We start from the raw sequence: 21,724 nt of genomic DNA, 5'->3' as shown, positions 1-21,724 counted from the left end.
CATAATAACAAAGTGAAACACGTCTTCCAACTCCTCCTCCCCTCCATCCTCCCCCATTTCCTCTTTTCACCAGCCACTCCGCATCAGCCTGAAGTAAAAGCTTACCGCTAGTCCTGCACTACTCTGTAGGGGGGATGCAGTGGACCCTATGGGTTAGTGCCAGTGGGATCCCCAAGAGACGCTGAGGCTAAGGTTGCTCAGTAGTAGGTACAGTAAAGGACTTACAGTGGGAAGTGGTTAGTGCCAGTAGGTAGACTCACAGGATGGAAGGAGCTAGATGAGGGTTGGAGCTGTGGCTGAGGGTTGGAGCTGTGGCTGAGGGTTGGAGCTGTGGCTGAGGGTTGGAGCTGTGGCTGAGGGTTGGAGCAGTGGCTGAGGGTTGGAGCAGTGGCTGAGGGTTGGAGCAGTGGCTGAGGGTTGGAGCAGTGGCTGAGGGTTGGAGCAGTGGCGGAGGGTTAGGTCACAGTAGTAGGGGATAATATTCAGCAGGGGCGACGTCCCTCTGTGTTGCAGACCCCTGGGTGTCCCCTCACTGGCCGGTGTGCATGTCTTCATCTGAATTATTCAGCCGTGGAGTGATTTTGACTTGGTTCCTCTGTGGTGATTTAAGTGCAAGCTGTGTCTGTTAATATGTCTGGGGAGGCCCCCCGGGGAGGAAGACATCTTTGTCTGGCTTTGTGCCGCTCCCCTCCCTGCCTTTTGCTCAATAGCTGTACATGGAGTATGGTTAGCGCATTGATATCTGGGAGTGACCCGTGGTGGAAAGAGAGCCTTGTGGCTCTACATTAAGGGGGGGGGGGGGGGGTCATCTTCTGTGCGTGTGTGTGAGGTGAGCTCTTTCTGTAAAGTAAAACAAAATCCCTGACTTACCCCTGGGACTACATCCTTCCACTGTTGAATACATTTAAAGAAGACAGTCTAATCCATTTGTTGGTTACTGACCTCTGATACAGACCTCTGATACTGACCTGTTTGTGTGTGTGCGTCTGCAGTCAGACCCTGCAGGTGAGGATCATTGATGATGAGGAGTATGAGAAAAAGGAGAACTTCTTCATCGTACTAGAGGAACCACGCTGGCTGAAGAGGGGAATCTCAGGTGTGTGTACTTGTAGTGTGTGTGTCCGTTTGCATGTCTGTGAATGTCCTCTTTCCATTTTCCCAGTATCAGTTGAACCTCAGTGAACCATGCCAGCCATGTTGACATAGCACTCTCTCTCAGTCTCCAGTAATACAACAGGTGTGATAACAGCTGATACGGCCTTTCTCTCCTTCTCTCTCTGGCTCTCTCTCTTTCTCTCTCTGCCACTGTTTGTAATCTACAGTCAGTCTACCCACAGACAAACAATAAATTCCAGCCGAAGCTCACATTTCAGTCCGTAGCAGGAGAAAACAAACAGGGAGAGAAAGTGAGAGTGAGTGTGTAGGGGTTTGTTTTCCTGATGTCAGTGATTGGGAATGGGTTGGTGCTGACGGGTACGGAGTACTGCACCTTTTAATGCGTTGTGGCACCTCTTATAGAATACTGTCTCTAAAACACAAACCCAGGTACGGTCCAATTAAAGTAAGTACCATTACCTTTTTCATTCCATTTCAGGCTCTGATTGAGTTGGGCCTTATCGCTAGTACCAGTAAGGCACTATAGATGGCTTTGTTTGGTAAAGAATGGATTTTCAATTCTGCTGGTGAAATGAAGATACAAGTAGAGACCTTTCAGAGTCGCAGAGCCAACCAAAGCGTGATGTCCAATCGTGTGTGAGGTGAAGAAAATAAAGAGGAAATAGCCCTTGTGTCTGTGTGTGTTTAGTTTGTGTGTGTTTCGTTCGTGTGTGTGTGTGAGCGAGAGAGAGAGAGCATACACTTGCACACTCCCCATCGTGGATTTAAAAGCATAGGATTGGCATAAGCATTGGCTGGAGGGAGTTTCCACCATTCCTAAATCAATGCCATAATCTTTGCAAGTGTACACTTTAGGAGAAGAGTGGAGAATCAGGGTACAACCAGAGAGAGAGAGAGAGAGAGAAATAGAGAGAATGTTGAAAACAAAAAAAACATGTTTATACTGAACCGAGGCTCTTAGAGGAGAGTCCACAATGGCATCAGAGCTCTTAGTTGGTGAAATCTCACAAGGTCAGGGAAGTGTAATGGTGTGATATCATGTCATACTGCACTTTGACTTTGGACTACTGTAATGACTGTTCTGTTCTTCTGTTTGGACTGCTGTGCTGACTGTTCTGTTCTTCTGTTTGGACTGCTGTACTGACTGTTCTGTTCTTCTGTTTGGACTGCTGTGCTGACTGTTCTGTTCTTCTGTTTGGACTGCTGTACTGACTGTTCTGTTCTTCTGTTTGGACTGCTGTACTGACTTCTGTTCTTCTGTTTGGACTGCTGTACTGATTGTTCTGTTCCTCTGTTTGGACTGCTGTGCTGACGGTTCTGTTCTTCTGTTTGGACTGCTGTGCTGACTGTTCTGTTCTTCTGTTTGGACTGCTGTACTGCTTGTTCTGTTCTTCTGTTTGGACTGCTGTACTGATTGTTCTGTTCCTCTGTTTGGACTGCTGTGCTGACTGTTCTGTTCTTCTGTTTGGACTGCTGTACTGATTGTTCTGTTCTTCTGTTTGGACTGCTGTACTGACTGTTCTGTTCTTCTGTTTGGACTGCTGTACTGACTGTTCTGTTCTTCTGTTTGGACTGCTGTACTGACTGTTCTGTTCTTCTGTTTGGACTGCTGTACTGACTGTTCTGTTCTTCTGTTTGGACTGCTGTGCTGACTGTTCTGTTCTTATGTTTGGACTGCTGTGCTGACTGTTCTGTTCTTCTGTTTGGACTGCTGTGCTGACTGTTCTGTTCTTCTGTTTGGACTGCTGTACTGATGATTGTTCTGTTCTTCTGTTTGGACTGCTGTACTGATGATTGTTCTGTTCTTCTGTTTGGACTGCTGTACTGACTGTTCTGTTTTTCCTTCTTTCTTCCAGCCCTTCTGCTTAACCAAGGTAAGACCATCAGCAACTTGCCTCACACAACCAGCCTAGAAACAGCCCACAGAACATTTTATTATCCCTAAAGGCACATGTGGGGGAATTGGTTTTGGTTCCCAAATCATCCATAAAAACAACAAACATTTCACATGAGATCAATTTAAGGGTCTCTGAAGAACCATACAAAAATCAAAATCCAGACATGTTTCGGCCCTCCAGGACTGGAATTGAATAGCCCTGCATATTATTTCCATATTTCCCAGAGTGCCTTTTGAGTGAATGTTGGTGTTACCAGTAACACACATGACTGTGTTTGCTAGTGATGGATACATGGTTGTTGAATTCATTCATTTTCAGTCCTGTTGCCTTCACCAAGATCCTAAGTGAATACGTTGTCATATAATATTTCATAAAGCCTTCTTCTGAGGGCCTAGTTTTACCCTAATCCTCCCTGCAAATCACATTATGCTGGCTGGCAAAGTGATGTGTAATTCCATTTGGAATCCAGCCAGAGTGGGGATGTCCAACGTTTCGAATTTTATTCGCCCACAACCTGCATTCAGAATGACTGTCAGGGTTGCGAAGACTAAGATATGAGACTACCTTAGACATCAAAAACTGAAACAACCATTTCAGTATCGGGTGCAATAAGTCCAAGTAACAGATACTGGTACTCTGGTACTGCTTGCCATGCGGTAGTAGAGAGAACAGTCTATGACTGGGGTGGCTGGGGGTCTTTGACAATTTTTAGGGCCTTCCTCTGACACCGCCTGGTGTAGAGGTCCTGGATGGCAGGCAGCTTTGCCCCAGTGATGTACTGGGCGGTACGCACTACCCTCTGAAGTGCCTTGTGGTCAGAGGCCGAGCAATTGCCGTACCAGGCAGTGATGCAACCGGTCAGGATGCTCTCGATGTTGCAGTTGTCAGGACCCATGCCAAATCTTTTTAGTTTCCTGAGGGGGAATAGGCTTTGTCGTGCCTTCTTCACGACTGTCTTGGTGTGTTTGGACCAATCTAGTTTGTTGTTGTGAACACCAAGGAATTTGAAGCTCTCAACCTGCTCCACTACAGCCCCATTGATGAGAATGGAGACGTGCTCAGTGCTCCTTTTCCTGTCGTCCACAATCATCTCCTTAGTCTTGGTTTCGTTGAGGGATAGGTTGTTATTCTGGCACCACCCGGCCAGGTCTCTGACCACCTCCCTATAGTCTGTCTCGTCGTTGTCGATGATTAGGCCTACCACTGTTGTGTCGTCTGCAAACTTAATGATGGTGTTGGAGTCGTGCCTGACCATGCAGTCGTGGGTGAACAGGGAGTACAGGAGGGGACTGAGCACGCACCCCAGGGGGGGCTCCAGTGTTGAGGATCAGCGTGGCAGATGTGTTGCTACCTACCCTAACCACCTGGGGGCGGCCTGTCAGGAAGTCCAGGATCCAGTTGCAGTGGGATGTGTTTAGTCCCAGGATTCTTAGCTTGGTGATGAGCTTTGAGGGTACTATGTTGTTGAACGCTGAGCTGTAGTCAATGAACGGTATTCTCACATAGGTGTTCCTTTTGTCCAGGTGGGAAAGGGCAGCGTGGAGTGCAATAGAGATTGCATCATCTGTGGATCTGTTGGGGCGGTATGCAAATTGGAGTGGGTCTAAGGTTTCTGGGATAATGGTGTTGATGTGAGCCATTACCAGCCTTTCAAAGCACTTCATGGCTACGGACGGGGTCTGTAGTCATTTAGGCAGGTTACCTTTGTGTTCTTGGGCACAGGGACATGGTGGTCTGCTTGAAGCATGTTGGTATTACAGACTCAATCAGGGACATGTTGAAAATGTCAGTGAAGACACCTGCCAGTTGGTGAGCACATGCCCGGAGCACACGTCCTGGTAATCCATCTGGCCCTGCAGCCTTGTGTATGTTGACCTGTTTAAAGGTCTTAGTCACTTCGGCTACGGTGAGCGTGATCACACATTCGTCCGGAACAGCTGATGCTCTCATGCATGCCTCGGTGTTGCTTGCCTCGAAGCGAGCATAGAAGTGATTTAGCTCGTCTGGTAGGCTCGTGTCACTGGGCAGCTCGCGGCTGTGCTTCCCTTTGTAGTCTGTAATAGTTTCCAAGCCCTGCCACATCCGACGAGCGTCGGAGCCGGTGTAGTATGATTCAATCTTAGCCCTGTATTGATGCTTTGCCTGTTTGATGGTTCGTCGCAGGGCATAGCAGGAAGTCTTGTAAGCTTCCGGTTTAGAGTTCCGCACCTTGAAAGCAGCAGCTCTACCCTTTATCTCAGTGCGAATGTTGCCTGTAAACCATGGCTTCTGGTTGGGGTATGTACGTACCGTCACTGTGGGGACGACGTCCTCAATGTACTAAAGCCAGTGACTGATATGGTGTATTCCTCAATGTCATCGGAAGAATCCTGGAACATGTTCCAGTCTGTGATAGCAAAGCAGTCCTGTAGTTTAGCATCTGCTTCATCAGACAATTTTTTTATCGACCGAGTCACTGGTGCTTCCTGCTTTAATTTTTGCTTGTAAGCAGGAATCAGGAGGATAGAGTTGTGGTTGGATTTACCAAATGGAGGGCGAGGGAGAGCTTTGTACGTGTCTCTGTGTGTGGAGTACAGGTGATCTAGAATTTTTTTCCCTCTGGTTGCACATTTAACATGTTGATAGAGATTTGGTAGAACTGATTTAAGTTTCCCTGCATTAAAGTCTCCGGCCACTAGGAGTGCCGCCTCTGGGTGAGTGGTTTCCTGTTTGCTTATTTCCTTATACAGCTGACTGAGTGCGGTCTTAGTGCCAGCATCTGTCTGTGGTGGTAAATAAACAGCCATGAAAAGTATAGCTGAAAACTCTCTATGCAAGTAGTGTGGCCTGCAGTTTATCACAATGTACTCTACTTCAGGCGAGCAAAATCTAGAGACTTCCTTAGATTTAGTGCACCAGCTGTTGTTTACAAATATGCACAGACTGCCCCCCCCCCCCTCGTGCTGTTCTATCCTGCCGGTGCAGCGTGTATCCCGCTAGCTGAATATCCATGTCGTCATTCAGCCATAATTCCGTGAAGCATAGGATATTACAGTGGACGGTGCCAAGATTTACCAAGCTCCGTACCAAACTTCAGAAAGATTGTGAAAAATTTAAATAAATAAAAGTTTAGTCATTATTATTTTTATTTGTTCAAGATATAAGACCTTTCCTGTGACTGGAATGATAATTGGATCATTTATTTCAGCATGTCCATGCAAAGTCGTGACCAAAAAAGAAAGGAAAAAGTTAGCCGTTCTATTGCTAATCAACAAGAGAGAAACGTGCTTATAGACAACTGCCATAACTACACTTGGCCTATGGATAATATCATGCTTTCGAATGCTGAAGATGACGAATTCCCCTCTTTACCGGTTACTCCGTGCAAACCTCCACCCTCCAAAAAACCCAACATGAACTCTGACATTGTGGCTACCCTCTAATTACTCATCAACTCCAGATGTGACGCCATTGAGAAAATGGTAGGCGCGAACACCATGGTTATCGAAGGCTTGAAAAAGACTGTGGATTTTGCATGTGGTGAAATTAATGATGTGAAAACGAGAGTGGCAAAAGTTGAAAAAAATGTGGAAAGGGTGGAAAAGAATAACAATGTCTACCATAGACGTCTCAATGATCTGGAACAATACACAATAAAATGGAACCTGAGACTCTACGGCTTGCCAGAGGTGGAGAATGAAGATGTGCGAGGAGAGGCTATCCGTATCTGCCAAGAAGTTTTGCCTGCAGAGAACAAAGCTGGTGATACCATCGACGTTGTGCATCGCCTCGGCAAGAAGCAACAGCAAAGCGATTCAAGACCCAGGGGTATCATCATCCTATTCACTACCAGATTCTACAGGGATGCTGTCTGGAAAGCTGCTAGGAAGAACGCCTTCCTTCAGAGCCATGGTATGCGTTTCGCCGAGCATCTCAGCCCGGAAGACATAGAAAGAAGGAACAAGTTGTGGCCAACGATCAAGATAGCACAAAGTGAGGGGAAGGCTGCTTACTTCGTCGGAGGACGAGGTTTCATCAACGGTTCAGAAATCCATATTCCTCCCTAAAATCTCACCAGAAGGAACAGGTTGATGGTTTCAGCCATGGTATTCTCATTTTCCTTATGTGGTTTACCTAACAAGCATCAGGTGACTATTTTACAGGAATACTCAGGTATTTCAATTCATTAGTTTGTTCTTGTATGACCAGAAGTCCTATTTTGTTTACAAACTTACGAAGAAGATTGAAAGCTGAATTTATGTTTTATGTATACAGTAACTAAGATACTGTCCTAAATGGCATACAGGTCTGCTCTGACTTTACACGGTTATTGTTCTATTTAGTTATTAATACTTATTTCCAAAAAAGGTCTTAGGAACGTTTATATGTAAAACATTTTGTTATTCAATTATTTTATGATCAGTTTTCATATGTACTTAAAATAGTAGGTACCCTTTTATTTAAATTATTATTTGTTGTTTTATTTCTCAGAATAGTTCCTGATTACACTAAAGAGGGTTTTTAGTCTCTCTTACTACAAGAACCCTTGGTTTGGTCTTGAACATAATTTCCAGTTGAGTTGAATTTCAAAGGTTATGGAATAAGCTATTTTCACTTTAAATTGACTTAAATGGTGCAGATCTCGGTTCCTTATCGTTTACGTTCACTGCTCCTACGTCTTTGACTCATCCTACTACAATTTATACTTTTATATAATCTTTGTTGTTTTGTCTTTGTCTATATTATCTCTTAATGCTAGGGGGTTACGAAACAATGTGAAGCGCAAGGCCTTATTTTTATTTGCTAAACAATTTCGAACAGATTTTTGCTTTTTTCAAGAGTCTCACTCAATTTCTGCTGATGCCAACTTCTGGAGGTCACAGTGGGGCAACGATATTTGGCTTTCCCATGGATCTGAACGCTCTGCTGGTGTCACTACAATGAAAAATACCTTTGGTGGTAATATTCTACACTCGGAATGTGACCCCTTTGGTCACTTTATTTGTCTTGTGATCAGTTACAATGACATTACACTCATTACTGTAAACTTCTACGGGTACAACACCAAACATGAGAATGATGAGTTGCTTGAATCTATAGAGAAACATATACTTCATTGGTTATCTAAATTTCCCAATTCGTTATTATTGATAGGAGGGGACTTTAACATTACAATAGATAATTCAACTGATAGATGGCCCCCAGGTAGGCCAACCAATCAGAATTTGGGTTTAATACTTTTTATGGAAAAGTTTGATCTTACTGATATATGGAGAGAGAGGTGTCCGGCCGAAAGATCATTCACTTGGAGTAACAAAACAGGCTCCAGACAATCCAGAATAGATTTTTGGCTTATATCCAAATGTATTGATAGTGAGTGTGTTACTACAAATATTTGTACTACTCCCCTCACAGACCATAAGGCTATTTACATTGATATCAAAATATTTACCCCTGATACGAACCTTGGTAGAGCATCCTACTGGAAGCTAAATAGCTCATTATTAAATAATGATATAGTTACATTTGAGGTTAAAGATCTGCTCTCACACTTTTGGGAAAGGGCTTGTGAAGAAAAATCTTATTGCAAGAGCTGGGAGCTCTTCAAATTTGAGGTGTCCAAATATCTTAGAAAATATGGTAGTAATCTTGCTAAGACCAGAAGAGCTGAGGAGGAAAAGGTGATCATTAAGATAACTTCCCTTTCTCAGAGGTCCCCAGCTGACCTCTTGGGGGAGGAGAAGATGGAACTAATTGAGTTACAAAATAAACTGGATAATATATATAAATTAAAAGCAGAAGGAGCCTTTATTAGATCTAGGAAAAAATGGATTGAGGAGGGAGAACAGAATTCATCCTATTTCTTTAGACTTGAGAAATGTCACTCTAAAAATAACACTATCCATAAGTTAAACATTGATGGTGTTATTACAGATGACCAACAATTAATCGCTAAATACTGCAGCAATTTTTACAGAAAATTGTTTAGCTCTACGTACTGTCAGGAATCCACAGATATGTTTTTTAACTCACTGAATAATGTTCACTCTATCAGTGATATAGAATCTAAACAGTGTGATGAACCCATCAAAGTTGAAGAGATTATAGAGTCTATCAAAATCTAAAGAACAATAAATCACCAGGTGTTGATGGAATTACATCAGAATTTTACAAATTATTTTCTGAACAAGTAGCTCCCTTCCTATTTGAAGTCTTTTTAGAGAGTATTAAAAACAATGTTCTCCCTCCTACAATGAGTCAGGGGTTAATAACACTGATACCTAAGCCTAAAAAAGAAGTGCTGCTCATCGATAACTGGCGTCCAATTTGTCTTCTTAATAATGACTATAAGATATTAGCCTCACTACTTGCAAAAATAATTAAAGAAGTCCTGGATGCAATCATTGATGAAACACAGTCTGGCTTCATGAGGAACAGACATATTTCTAACAATGTCAGACTAGTATTAGACGTACTTGACTACTCAGACCTAATAACTGAGGATAGCTTCATATTATTTTTAGATTTTTATAAAGCATTTGACACAGTAGAGCATCAGTTTCTCTTCCACTCCCTTGAGAGACTTGGCTTTGGGGATTTCTTTCTGTAAGGCTATTAAGACTCTCTATGCAAATGGTAACAGCTCTATCAAATTGAAATATGGCACCTCACCTAGATTTGAGTTAAAGAGAGGAATTAGGCAAGGTTGTCCTATCTCTCCGTACCTGTTTTTATTAATCACCCAACTTCTTGCAAATTCTTTAAATAATAGTCCTGTACAAGGTATTTCCATAGCTGGTAAAGAAATTATTATAAGCCAGCTGGCTGACGATACTACACTTTTTCTGAAAGACGCTAACCAAATTCCCATATCGATCAATGTGATACAATCCTTTTCCAAAGCGTCTGGTCTATATCTTAACATTAAGAAATGTGAACTCATGGCTGTCAAAGATTGTGTGACACCTTCATATTATGGTATTCCAGTAAAAGAAGAACTTACATATTTAGGCATAGCCATTACAAAGGATCAGAAGTCTAGAGGCTTACTAAATTTTAACCCTCTTATTAAAAAAACCCAGAAGAAACAAAATCAATGGCTACAGAGGGACTTATCTTTAAAAGGTAGAGTCCTAATAACCAAGGCTGAAGGTATCTCTAGACTAACATATGGTGCTCTATCTTTATATCTTGACCGTAAAATAAGCAAGGAGATAGACCAGATGCTTTTTAACTTTCTTTGGAGAAACCGTACCCATTACATTAGGAAAACTGTTGTAATGAACACTCACTTATGAGAATGGTGGACTGAATTTTCTGGATTTTACTACTTTAAATAATACTTTCAAGATCAATTGGATAAAATAATTCCTAAGAAGACCCACTTCTATCTGGAATTTTATTCCTCATCATGTCTTCTCTACTTTTTGGTAACTTCATGTTGTTTTGCAATTATAATATTGACAAAGTTCCAGTGAAACTTTCTGCTTTTCATCGGCAGGTTTTCTTGTCATGGTCCTTAATTTATAAACACAATTTTTCTCCACACAGATATTATATATGGAATAATCGGGATATATTGTATAAAAATCTCTGTTTTTAGAATATTGGTTCAGAAATAATATCCTATTGGTGAGCCAACTGGTAAATGCAGAGGGTCTTTTACTCAGTTATAAAGAATTCTTATCACTTTACAAGGTCCCCGTAACACCTAAAGATTTTGCAATTGTTTTAGATGCCATTCCCTCAGGTGTTGCTATGTTATTCAGGAACATGTCAAGACCTGACCCTCAGAGCCTACCTTCTATTGACCCTGTTGACTCATCAGTAGGAAAGATTTGTCCAGACGAGGCATCCGAGGCATCCGAGGCATCCGGCTCTTCGTCCTCTGCGTCGCTTCCTTTTGCGAATAATTGGGACGTCTGCCCTGCGGGGTGTTTGGAGAATATTGTGTGAGTCCTGCTTGTTGTTGTTGTTGAAGAAATCTTTGTCTAATCCGAGGTGAGTGATCGCTGTCCTGATATCCAGAAGCTCTTTTCTTCCATAAGATACGGTTGCAGAAACATTATGTACAAAATAATTTACAAATATTGCGAAAAAAAAACACATAATAGCACAATTGGTTAGGAGACCGTAAAACAGCGGCCATCTCCTCCGGCGCCAACACCAACACGGGGTTTTTGTTAATTTAACTCTTGAATCAACACTAGTTAACACTTACCAATTTGCTGTGTGCTATGAAAGGGCACCTTTTAGAATTCTGGAGAACCGTAGATGCCACGTCAAGAACCCCACACCTAACTCAAAGGTTCTTTATCGGGCAAAAGTTCTCCAGGGAACCTTAAGAGTTGAGGACCCTTATTTAGATCACACCTCTGGGGCAGTTAGCCACTTAGGGATTAGCCCTCAGTGTGGCCTTGGATATTGTGACATCATTTATTGATTGAAATCTATTAACAGCATTAATCCAAGATAAGGACCTGCTCACTCCATAAAATGCATCACTCTTACATCGATTTGTATCCATCCCTGGATAAATATTAAATAGGTATATCTCGCACAACTGGCCTCTTTTGGATAAATATTATATGGGTGTTTCTCGCACAACTGGCCTCTCCTGGATAAATATTAGAGTACTGTCCTTCTGTAAGCTAACAGTGTCCCAAGCCACACTCTATTTGAATGCAGATCTTAGAGGTGTTGAAGAGCCCTACCCAATCAGGGCCCATATTCATAAAGCGTCTCAGAGTAGGAGTGTTGATCTAGAATCGGTTTTTCCTTCTAGATCATAAGAGATGGGCAGAGATGGGGGGGGGGGGATGCTTTGTGAATATGGGCCCTGAGCTGATGATGCAGTAATGTACCCACAGACCAGCAGTATACTTCATCATCATTAGAGTGTATTAGTATTTATTAGGATCCCTGGTGTAGCCGTAAGAGCATCACGGTGAAGGAGCTGGAGCGTTGGGGGAATACAGTGGGACAGTTGCCATGTGGTGCCTGGCAGCTCTCTACTGCTTTCATAATTACAGCTTGTGCTTTGAAGGCAGAGGAGAGGAACTTAAAGAGGAATAATATCTGCCCACTCACCACGCGGCGACGACGACACACAAGAAAAGCTTTCGTGCGTCTTTGCGGCTCACCGTCTTTGTCGTCCCTCCAATGAGAGGATGAGTAATTATACGCTATATGTAGACAGGGAATATATGATGCTGAATGGAAGGAGGGAAAATGGGTTTAGCCCAGCTGTTTATAGTGTGTTTGAGGTGTTATTTTAGATAGGGCCTATTTATGGCCCAGCTCAATATTTGATTAACTAAATCCCACCATGGAACATTGGTCTCTGCCCATCTCAAGCATATATGATTGACAGCCACAAAATCAATCATTTGGGACATTGGTCTCTGCCCACCTCAAGTCAGCATAAATCTACCCTAATTTACACTCACCTTCTGTCTGTATCTTTCTCTAACACAATGTCTGGCTATCTTTTTGCTGCTATGTCTCCCAGTCCTACTTTCCTCTTCTCATGAATCTACCCCACTAGTCCTTAGCTCTTCTCTTTTCCCCTCTTGCTTCCCCATCACACCCACACATTCACCGCCAACCTCTTATCTCTCCTTCTCTCTGACTGTCTCCCTTCCCCACTCACACACATCTCCACAAACATGGGCTAATACACATGAGTGATATACTGTATGAAGAAATAACGCTGACTCCGACTCAATTATTGATAGGACTCTGGCCTTATCTATTTGTGAGGCATGTTGGCATGTTTGAGTTACACTTACTCTCTAGCTCTTCCCTCACCCCCCTCTCTCCACTCTCCACTCTCCTTCACTGATCTATGCATCTCATCCCTCCTCTTTCCTTCCATCTCTTAGAGGATCCTGATGGCCAGATGAGTGCAGAGGAGGAGGAGGCGAGGCGCATTGCAGAGATGGGAAAGCCCATCTTGGGGGAGCACAGCCGGCTGGAAGTGGTCATTGAGGAGTCTTATGAGTTCAAGGTATGTTACCCCTCTTCTCCCCTGCTTCACTCTATTGGCCACATCAGAGCTCAGTATATGTATCAATGATCTAGGATCAGTTCCATCATGTCCATATCATCTTATTCATTGTTATCTACTAAGATCACATACAGCCCCAGAGCCACAAAGTGGTTTAACTCCAACCCTTCTGAGGACAGAGACACTGAGCAGAGTGGAGTGTTGTTCCACTTTAAAACATTCTATGCAAGTCAATGGTACCTATATTAGCATTTTCACCATTTGTATCCAAATAACATAATTGAGTTACACAATCAATTTTTAGATACCTTAAGATGATTTGGGCATGAAGCATGAACATGCTAATATAGGTAACATTGACTTGCGTTGGATTTTCTGAGGTGGAACGATCCTCCACTGTGCTCAGAAGGTTGGTATTTAAGTGAACCAACGGTTGTGACGGATGACAGCTAGCTCATTGAAGTCCTATATCACCATGGCCAGGGATTTAATCCAATCAGTCCATGTGCCTCTTCTTGACTTGATTAAGATTAATTTATTATTTAGAATAAGATTGCGCTTGTCACTCATGATTTGTAGCAGCACAAAACAAGCACAACAGGTAATTGAACTCTCAAGTAATTTCAACGACTGGCACTTGACTTTACGAAATCCTAGATCAATGTCACATAGTTTAATAGCATTGTTTGCTCTATGGATGGGTGGACAGTGCATGCAAAAAAAAAACACAAAAAAGACCAGTGAGAAATGTTTACACAGGTGATGAAGTTTCCACATTTAGAAAACAAGAAGGAAACACTACTAGCGCTGAGCATCACATACTGTATGCCCAGGCAGCTCCTATACGGTGGCAGTCAGAGACAACGTTCACATCAGTGGAGGCTGGTGGGAGGAGCTATAGGAGGACGGGCTCATTGTATTGGCTGGAATGGATTAAATAGAACGTGTCAAATAGATGTAAACCTCATGTTTGACTCCGTTCCAATTATTCCATTCCAGCCATTACAATGAGCCCGTCCTCTTATAGCTCCTCCCACCAAGCATCCAATGGTTTACATGTGCACTAATAGTTCAATGTTAAACACTGATTATAGCAGTAGGCCGACAATGGCAATAGTCATGTAAACGCTTTGCTCTGCTTATCTTAATCGGCATAAAGTCAAATCGAAGTAAACATACACCGATTTTAAACACTGAGCAATCCTTCGAATTATTAGGACATGTAAACGTATTCATTGTTCCGCCAGTGTATTTAATCTACGCACGTGCCAGCACCTGTAGTGTGAGCCTCCCTCTTTTGCACGAGTGAAGTGAGATGTAAAAACTGAAAGTATGCATCTTAGCTTTCACCTACAAACTTTATATGTCCAAACTCAGAATCAAAAATAACCTGACTTCTGTGGGACAGTGCTTATTTTTACTGCCAATTTTCTGCATTTATTTACCACATCAAGTAGCTTGAAACAGGATTATTCAGACAATAATTATTCTTGCAAAGCATGTAGATGTTTTAAACAAACGATTATATTAATCTGACTATCCATAATAATCATATTATTGTGTGCATGTAACCATACTCATTATTGAAAAGAACAGTATGTCCCAGTTACCTAAAGGCTGAAGTCCATTGCCTATAGTCCCCAGTCTTGCAGATGTTTACCCACAGTGGTGAGACCTTTCTAGCCAATGAAACCTCCTATCCAGTTGGGTTTGGCTAGGGTGTTTAATAGGACGGTTTTATTGGTTTGTTTGAGTAGGAAGAAGTTAGTTTAGTGCAGTCGTACTTGAGTGCTGGATATGATGCTTTCCTTTAGTGTCTGAGTGGATCCCAGGACTCAGCATGTGGTTTGCTGTGCTTGGGGGGAGTGTCTTTATAAACCGATGTGCCACAGCTCGTGTGTGGTTGCGGTGAAACCAAAAATAGTGCTATTGTGAATTCATATTACTTCAGAAATGGACTGCAGAAAGAGTAGCAGCTGCTGTCGCAACAGCTAATGGGGATCCTAATAAAATACCAGATAATACTGCACTTCTCATGGTAACGATGCCACTGTCTCTAACTTCTTCATTAGAGTTCCGGTCACGCACCTAAGTTTGCCGCCTTCTCTATAACAGGATGTTGACTATGTGCTCTTTGTTTGTGATTGGCAGAGCACCGTTGACAAGCTCATTAAGAAGACCAACTTGGCCCTTGTGATTGGCACTCACTCCTGGAGGGAGCAGTTCGTGGAAGCTGTGACTGTCAGCGCAGGTCAGCTTCTGGTGTGTGTGTGCGTGATTTCTATTGAGTGAGAGAAAGATGAATAAGGTGAGTCTCACTGTTGACATTGTATCATACACACACACTGACTGGCTGCTTTATGAATGTAATTACCCGCTCATGCTTTGAGTAGCGGTCTGAGGGCTTTTTGTACAGAGCCGTAATTACATCAAATATTTTGAGTCCTTTATTTTTCATACAAAAAGCGTTCCACGCTTTCCATTTAGAAAGTGAGTGTTAGCTTGCTCTTTAAGTGTGACATGTCAAGGGGTAACAAGTGAGGACACAGTCCCTTCATTTTGGAAGCTCATTATAACAGGAAATAACTTGTTTGAAAAGTGATAATTGCAAACCCTCAGACTTCAAATGACAAGGTTTCTGTGATATTTATGTTTGTAATATCTGTTATATAATGTAATGACTAGAAAGCAAAGCTGTCTTCCACGGTGTTGAGGTAATGGGAGAGATGCCTGACTGTGTCTCGTGTAAAAGCTCTCTCCGGTGGACAGTTATATTCATTACAGACAAACATGTCTCACCATAATCCAACAATACACAAAGTAATACACGGAGCGTGGTGTGTGTGCGCCAGTGAAGGCTCCTCAGAGGAGGAATGGGAGGACCATCCTCAGTGAATTTCATAAAAATACAAGTTGTGAAACATTAAAAAAGTTATCCTTTTATAGGTTAAACTTTACTATAAATATACTCACAGGTCAACAAATAATTGATTAAAATACACTGTTTTGCAGTGAAGGTCTACAGTAACCTCAACAGCACTCTGTATGGTAGCACCATGGTGTAGCCGGAGGACACCTAGTTACACAGTAATAATGACAACTTCCGGAGGACGTCCTCCAACCTATCAGAGCTCTTGCAGCATTAACTGACATGTTGTCCACCCAATCAAAGGATCAGAGAATGAATCTAGTACTGAAAGCAGAAGCTACAGCTAGCACTGCACAAAATGTGGTGAGTAGTTGACTCAGAGAGAAAGACCACATTTCAACCATTTTAAACAAATTAATTTCTTCAAAAATAAAGGATAAGCAAGAGAAAGAACTAGCTATTTAGTTTTATTTATTTTTCTCACTTTTAATTACTTCACTTGCAAATGCAGAAAGCTAGTTTTGCCTACTCAAACAAAGGGGGATGCTATGTTAGCTAGCTGGCTATGGCTATCCAACACTGAAACTCTTCCAAGTCCAGGTAAGCTTTTGGTTGTATTAATTTATTGCCACCGGGGCTCGCCGGTGTAACTGCTAAACTGCTTGCTGACGGTACACTGTACTGCATGATTGTAGCAGGTTTTTTCTCCTGGTCACAGACAGCTGATGTGTTGTGCACTGAAGTCCACAAGTGAATCGAAAAGGTGTGCGTAGATGTGAGAAGGAATATACAACGAGCAAAGTGATCATACTGTTTGTATGTGGCTGCTATGAAAGTGAACTGTGTTTGAGTGTGATCATGGGTGTATTCATTCCTCCGATTCTGTAAAAAAAAAACATAAGCAAACAGAATGAAACGGGGATAAACACACCTGAGTTTGTCCAATATAAACTGTCGTTTGCAACTGTTGGACTAATGAGTACACCCTAGATCAGCTAGATGTAGGCAAGAGTGTGCAAGGTGGTACCGAATGTGTCACTGTCAGTCACTTAGATTTTTCTCACGACCTGTACACCTACGCTGTAAACTTTCATTCATAGGCTAGGTTGTAGCAACCTCATGATGGGTATAGGGAAAATTCAAGTATCATGTAGTAGCCTAAACCTATCGATGTTACATTGAGCTGGGTGAATGGAATATGAATGAGAGTCATCCAGTATTCTGTAATAGATAATAAGGCCATGCTCATATTTTTTTTTATTGTCCTCCCTCATCTTAAATGGCACCAACCACCACTGGTGTGCGTCCGTGCATGAGTGTGTTTGTATACGTGGCTCTTATGTTTTACTGTGTCCCCCTCCCAGGTGATGACGATGATGAAGAGGGTCGTGAGGAGCGTCTGCCATCCTGCTACGACTACGTCATGCACTTCCTGACGGTGTTCTGGAAGGTTCTGTTCGCCTTCGTTCCGCCCACCGAGTACTGGAATGGCTGGGCCTGCTTCTTCGTGTCCATCTCGGTTATCGGCATCTTGACTGCTATCATCGGGGACCTAGCCTCCCACTTCGGCTGCACTGTGGGTCTCAGGGACACTGTCACTGCCGTGGTGTTTGTGGCTCTGGGTACTTCCATTCCTGGTGAGAGATTATGCTAAACGGAACAAAAATAGAAACATGCAACAATTTCATTGATTTTACTGAGTTACAGTTCATATGAGGAAATCAGTCAAGTTGAAATACATTTATTAGGCCCTTACCTATAGATTTCACATGACTGGGAATACAGATATGCATCTGTTGGTCACAGATACCTTTTAAAAAATCATGAGCCTCACTGTATTTTTGTGCATTCAAATTGCCATCGATAAAATGCAATTGTGTTCATTGTCCGTAGCTTCTGCCTGGCCATACCATAACCCCACCACCATGGGGCACTCTGTTCACAACGTTGACATCAGAAAACCACTCGCCCACACGACACCATACACGTGGTCTGCCCAGGGCTCTGCGCTATCTTTTTTTCCCAAGGAGTACATGCGCTCCTAAATGAAAGTGTAGGAGCACACAAAGAAATTTAGGAGCACAGTGAAAAATGTAACAGAGTTTATTAACAAACAATTTATCACATATATATTTATACTGCGTGTGTGAGCGTGTACTAAGGGACACACATCTGTGGAACAGCACATACCACCAAAATCACACATTGACCCATGCCTACTAGACGCAAAGGATATCAGTTGTCCAGCTGCTTTTGTATGTTGGCCGTCTGGCACGCTTAGAGGTCAGCCGTCTGGCACGCTTGGAGGTCAGCCAGCGGTCCACGGCAGGAGTGGGATGGAACTCCTCGACAGGAGACCCCTCCAGGCTGATCCTCATCAGGTCTTCGGCCGTGGAGAACCCAAGGCAGCTTCTTGTCGAATTCTTAATCCGGTTCTGCGCAGAGAAGCCTCACTCACACTGGGCGGGTGAAATGGGCAGCACCAGCATAAGCTGCACCAACTCCAGTATGTTCTAGGGAAAAGATGATAACTTTAAATTTCATTTAAACTCTTACCATTAACTTATCAAAACCAACCATAGGATACCATACATAACCACTCAGGACTGTTAGTCTACCTTGTAATTGTGCCTGTAGGGGTCCTTTGTCAACAGGCCACTGTAGGACTTGTCCTTAAAATTGTGGCTGACCAGGATTTTCAGCTCCTGCCACTCATCCTGGATTGCAGCCATGTTGCATCCGGGTTGGATGCGCGCTGTGTGAAGAAGCAGTGCGGTTTTGTTGGGTTGTGTTTCGGATTTCCCGAGTCCGTACGGGAGTTGCAGCGATGAGACAAGACTGTAACTACTAACAATTGGATACCACGAAATTGGGGAGAAAAAAGGGGTGTAAAATACAAATAAATAAATACATTCTTACCTCTCTAGAGGCTTCTTGAAATGCCTCATCAGGTCTGCCACACCATCATCGCCAAAGGTGAGAAGGCTGGCCTGGTCTTCTGGCCAGGTGTCAGGGTTTAGCACTCAAAGACTCCACTGGGGTCTGGACACCCTCATCCTTCAGCAAACTACCAAACCTGGCTTTGAGGTCATCCACGCCGATGTTGATGGCCGCCTCCATGTGCTGCTTCAGCTGGGGATTGGGGTGAGGTCCGTGAAGCCTTTCAGATTCCTCTTCAGTGTTATTCCCTTTAACAGAAATAACACACACACAATGAAATGTCTGGCCATTTTTCTGTGTCCCATTAAAATTTCCCTCCTTATCTCAAATCGTTCTATTGGGCAACGAATACATAGATTCTCACACTGAGAATCTGTCTTAATCATCAATTTGACATTATAACAAGCTCTCATCCTAACACACCTGGAATATCCTCTCATCATGAGCAAGCAGGGTCTGGATCTTGTCCAGCATGCCTCCTGCCTTTGCCATAAGCTTTAGTGCTTCCAGTCTGGTCACTGTCTTCCTCAACTCTGACATGGCTTGGGGGAGGATCAGGTCATTTCTTTGCAGGGTGAGGCTAGCTCCTCAAACATGTCTGAAAGAAAATGGCAGAATACACAAAAGAGTGCATTCTCCATTTCCCACTTTATCTGTTAAGTAGTGAATAAATACACTGTCACCTGCCAATTACTTGATTCTGAATGTTCATTTGAGTCTTGAACCTATTTTTTAAAACTAGTGTGGAATTACATTTCCTGTGTAAAACTGACCTTTGCCCGCCCTTGAACTTCTGTTGTTGATGCTACGGCCAGGTGCTCCATGTGCTGCAGAACAACGGAGTACTGGCCTTAGTCAGTGGCAAGGTCCTTGTCTTGTCCATGCTGTAGGAACACTAAGGGCTCTGTGGACATGGGAGATCCAGCGAGTTCCCTTGACGCTAGACTGTGTGCAAATATCCACACCGACGAGCTCTTGCCCAAGAACATAGAGTTCTCGTTTGGATTTTCAGCTGAAGTGATACATCTTCCATATCAGATTCAGAAGATCGTACACGACATACACCTTTGGCTCTTTCTTCTGAATGGTCAGTATTGCCAGCTCTGGTCTGTGAAAGTCAGAACAGAATCTTCCAATCAATTCACCGTCTCCTTCCCCCCTGTCTCTTGTGCCATCAGAAAACAATAATTATGTGGTATTTACCATTCCAGCACATAGCACACAGACAGACACACAGTATTGTTTAACAATCGATGCTAGCAAATAAAACGAAATCATAGAGAATTTATTAGTTACAAATGTATGTGGCATACAGTGGATTGGGATTATATGCCCCCCTGCCTCTCTCTGCAGGTGGGCAATCACTCCCCCACGGTGGCCCATGTTCATGGAGGCACCATTTGCCCCAAAGGAGATGCAATTCTTCATCCATGACCCTCCATCCTCCTCTGGGCAAACAGCACGAAAAGTGGCCTTGGTGGCATCCAGAACACCTCGAATGACAACACAAAAAAACAATTATACAAAAGTATTTCCATTATGAATAATGATTCAACTTTACACAAGAATAAAGCCTATAAAGAGGAACAATTTACCAATGGCATGAGAGTGCTCAAGTGTCTGTTGGCTGACCAGGAGATTGACTGGCTTCATTCCCATCCTCCAACAAGCGTACGTAGACAATCTCACATTCGGTGTTGGATATATATCAGTGTCTCCGTCTATTAGAAAGGCAAGATGCTTCGCGGCTTTCAGATTCGCTGACAGGGGCTCTTTCATTATGTCAGCAATTTGACCGATCATCTCCGCACATTTTACATCATTGTCGTATGTGGGATTGTCAACTCCGTTTTTGTGGTGGAGTCTGATAAGCGGCTCAAATTTGACGAAATGTTCTTCTTTCGCAATGAAGTATGCGATGTTTATCTTTATTTTCAGCTGCCTCCTCTTCTCCTCCTCAGACAGCAGCACTTGCCTCCTCAAGGCTGCTGACACCGTGCCTGAAGGTTTCTCTCAACAGGTACAGATCTCTGCACTGGATATGCCGCCGCGAGATATAATGTTTTGCTACGCTATCTCTTTTCAGATGCGGGTTTCCTGACACGAAAGACGATCCCGCCTGTTTCTGCCCTCTACATTATTTGCAGAACATGACGTTGTTTTCGAACTCTAGCCATGGGAACATTTTGAGCCAATTCGCATTGAATCTATATGTTCTCCCTCCACCGGCTACAGTGGACGTTGAAGTGACAGCGGGGGTCACGGTAGCGTCGCTAATGTTGTTTTCAGCATCCCTAACGTTAGCCGCCTCAGGTCAACCTTGTGAAGAGGCTTCATTAGTTGAACCTTGCGAATCCCCATTGCCGGATTCCTCTTTCTCCTAGTCTCTTTTTCGCTTAAATTAAAATTGAATGGGCTTCATTTTTAGCGATGTCTGCACGTTAATTTATAGCCTATACCGACACTATTTTCCAGTGTTGTTCACCTTTCTCTCTCTCTGACTGGACTGCGTCATCACAGAAAACTACTGTGGTTGGTGCATGCCGCTTGTAGAATGTGGGACCTGAAGTTTTTAAACAATTAGCAGCGGGGGAAACATAGATTACCATGGGTTGTAATCTTTAATCGCACACTGTGCTCGTAAAAAATGATTTTTAGGTTCGCACATATCTATTTTTAGGGGCAAATGCAAGTGAAATACTGCACTGTAGAGCACTGGGTCTGCGGTTGTGAGGCCGGTTGGACACACTGCCAAATTCTCTAAAACGATGTTGGAGGGTTTATGGTAGAGAAATCAACATTAAATTCTCTGGCAATAGCTGTGGTGGACATTCCTGCAGTCAGTATACCAATTGCGCGCACTCCCTCAAAACATGAAACATCTGTGACATTGGTTTGTGTGACAAAACTGCA

The 21,724-nt window shown here is 43.1% G+C and overlaps 1 protein-coding gene and 1 long non-coding RNA gene across 3 annotated transcripts in view; one reads left to right on the top strand and one right to left on the bottom strand.

Moving 5' to 3' along the window:
* The window catches only part of LOC109905551 (sodium/calcium exchanger 2-like), a 101,130-nt gene that overhangs the window by 77,617 nt on the left and 1,789 nt on the right, over positions 1 to 21,724 (top strand). Inside the window, exons 8-12 of the mRNA XM_020502982.2 lie at positions 993 to 1,096; positions 2,973 to 2,990; positions 12,878 to 13,002; positions 15,154 to 15,253; positions 17,236 to 17,508. Of these exons, the coding sequence (XP_020358571.1) occupies positions 993 to 1,096; positions 2,973 to 2,990; positions 12,878 to 13,002; positions 15,154 to 15,253; positions 17,236 to 17,508 (620 nt within the window). The remainder of the gene's footprint in view (positions 1 to 992; positions 1,097 to 2,972; positions 2,991 to 12,877; positions 13,003 to 15,153; positions 15,254 to 17,235; positions 17,509 to 21,724) is intronic.
* Positions 17,791 to 21,587, bottom strand: LOC109905554 (uncharacterized). Of its 2 annotated transcripts, none has more exons than XR_004203126.1 (7): positions 20,407 to 21,587; positions 20,125 to 20,304; positions 19,585 to 19,919; positions 19,235 to 19,464; positions 18,791 to 19,059; positions 18,490 to 18,626; positions 17,791 to 18,384 (listed from the first exon to the last, which is right to left on the bottom strand). It is a non-coding gene; the product is annotated as an uncharacterized LOC109905554 (long non-coding RNA). The 2 variants fall into 2 exon arrangements; XR_002257284.2 differs by having other exon boundaries at positions 19,235 to 19,446.

The sequence above is a fragment of the Oncorhynchus kisutch genome, linkage group LG15, assembly GCF_002021735.2.
Source record: "Oncorhynchus kisutch isolate 150728-3 linkage group LG15, Okis_V2, whole genome shotgun sequence".
Classification (NCBI taxonomy): Eukaryota; Metazoa; Chordata; class Actinopteri; order Salmoniformes; family Salmonidae; genus Oncorhynchus; species Oncorhynchus kisutch.
Note: the sequence above shows the minus strand (reverse complement) of the source record. Positions and strands in the feature narration are given on the sequence as shown.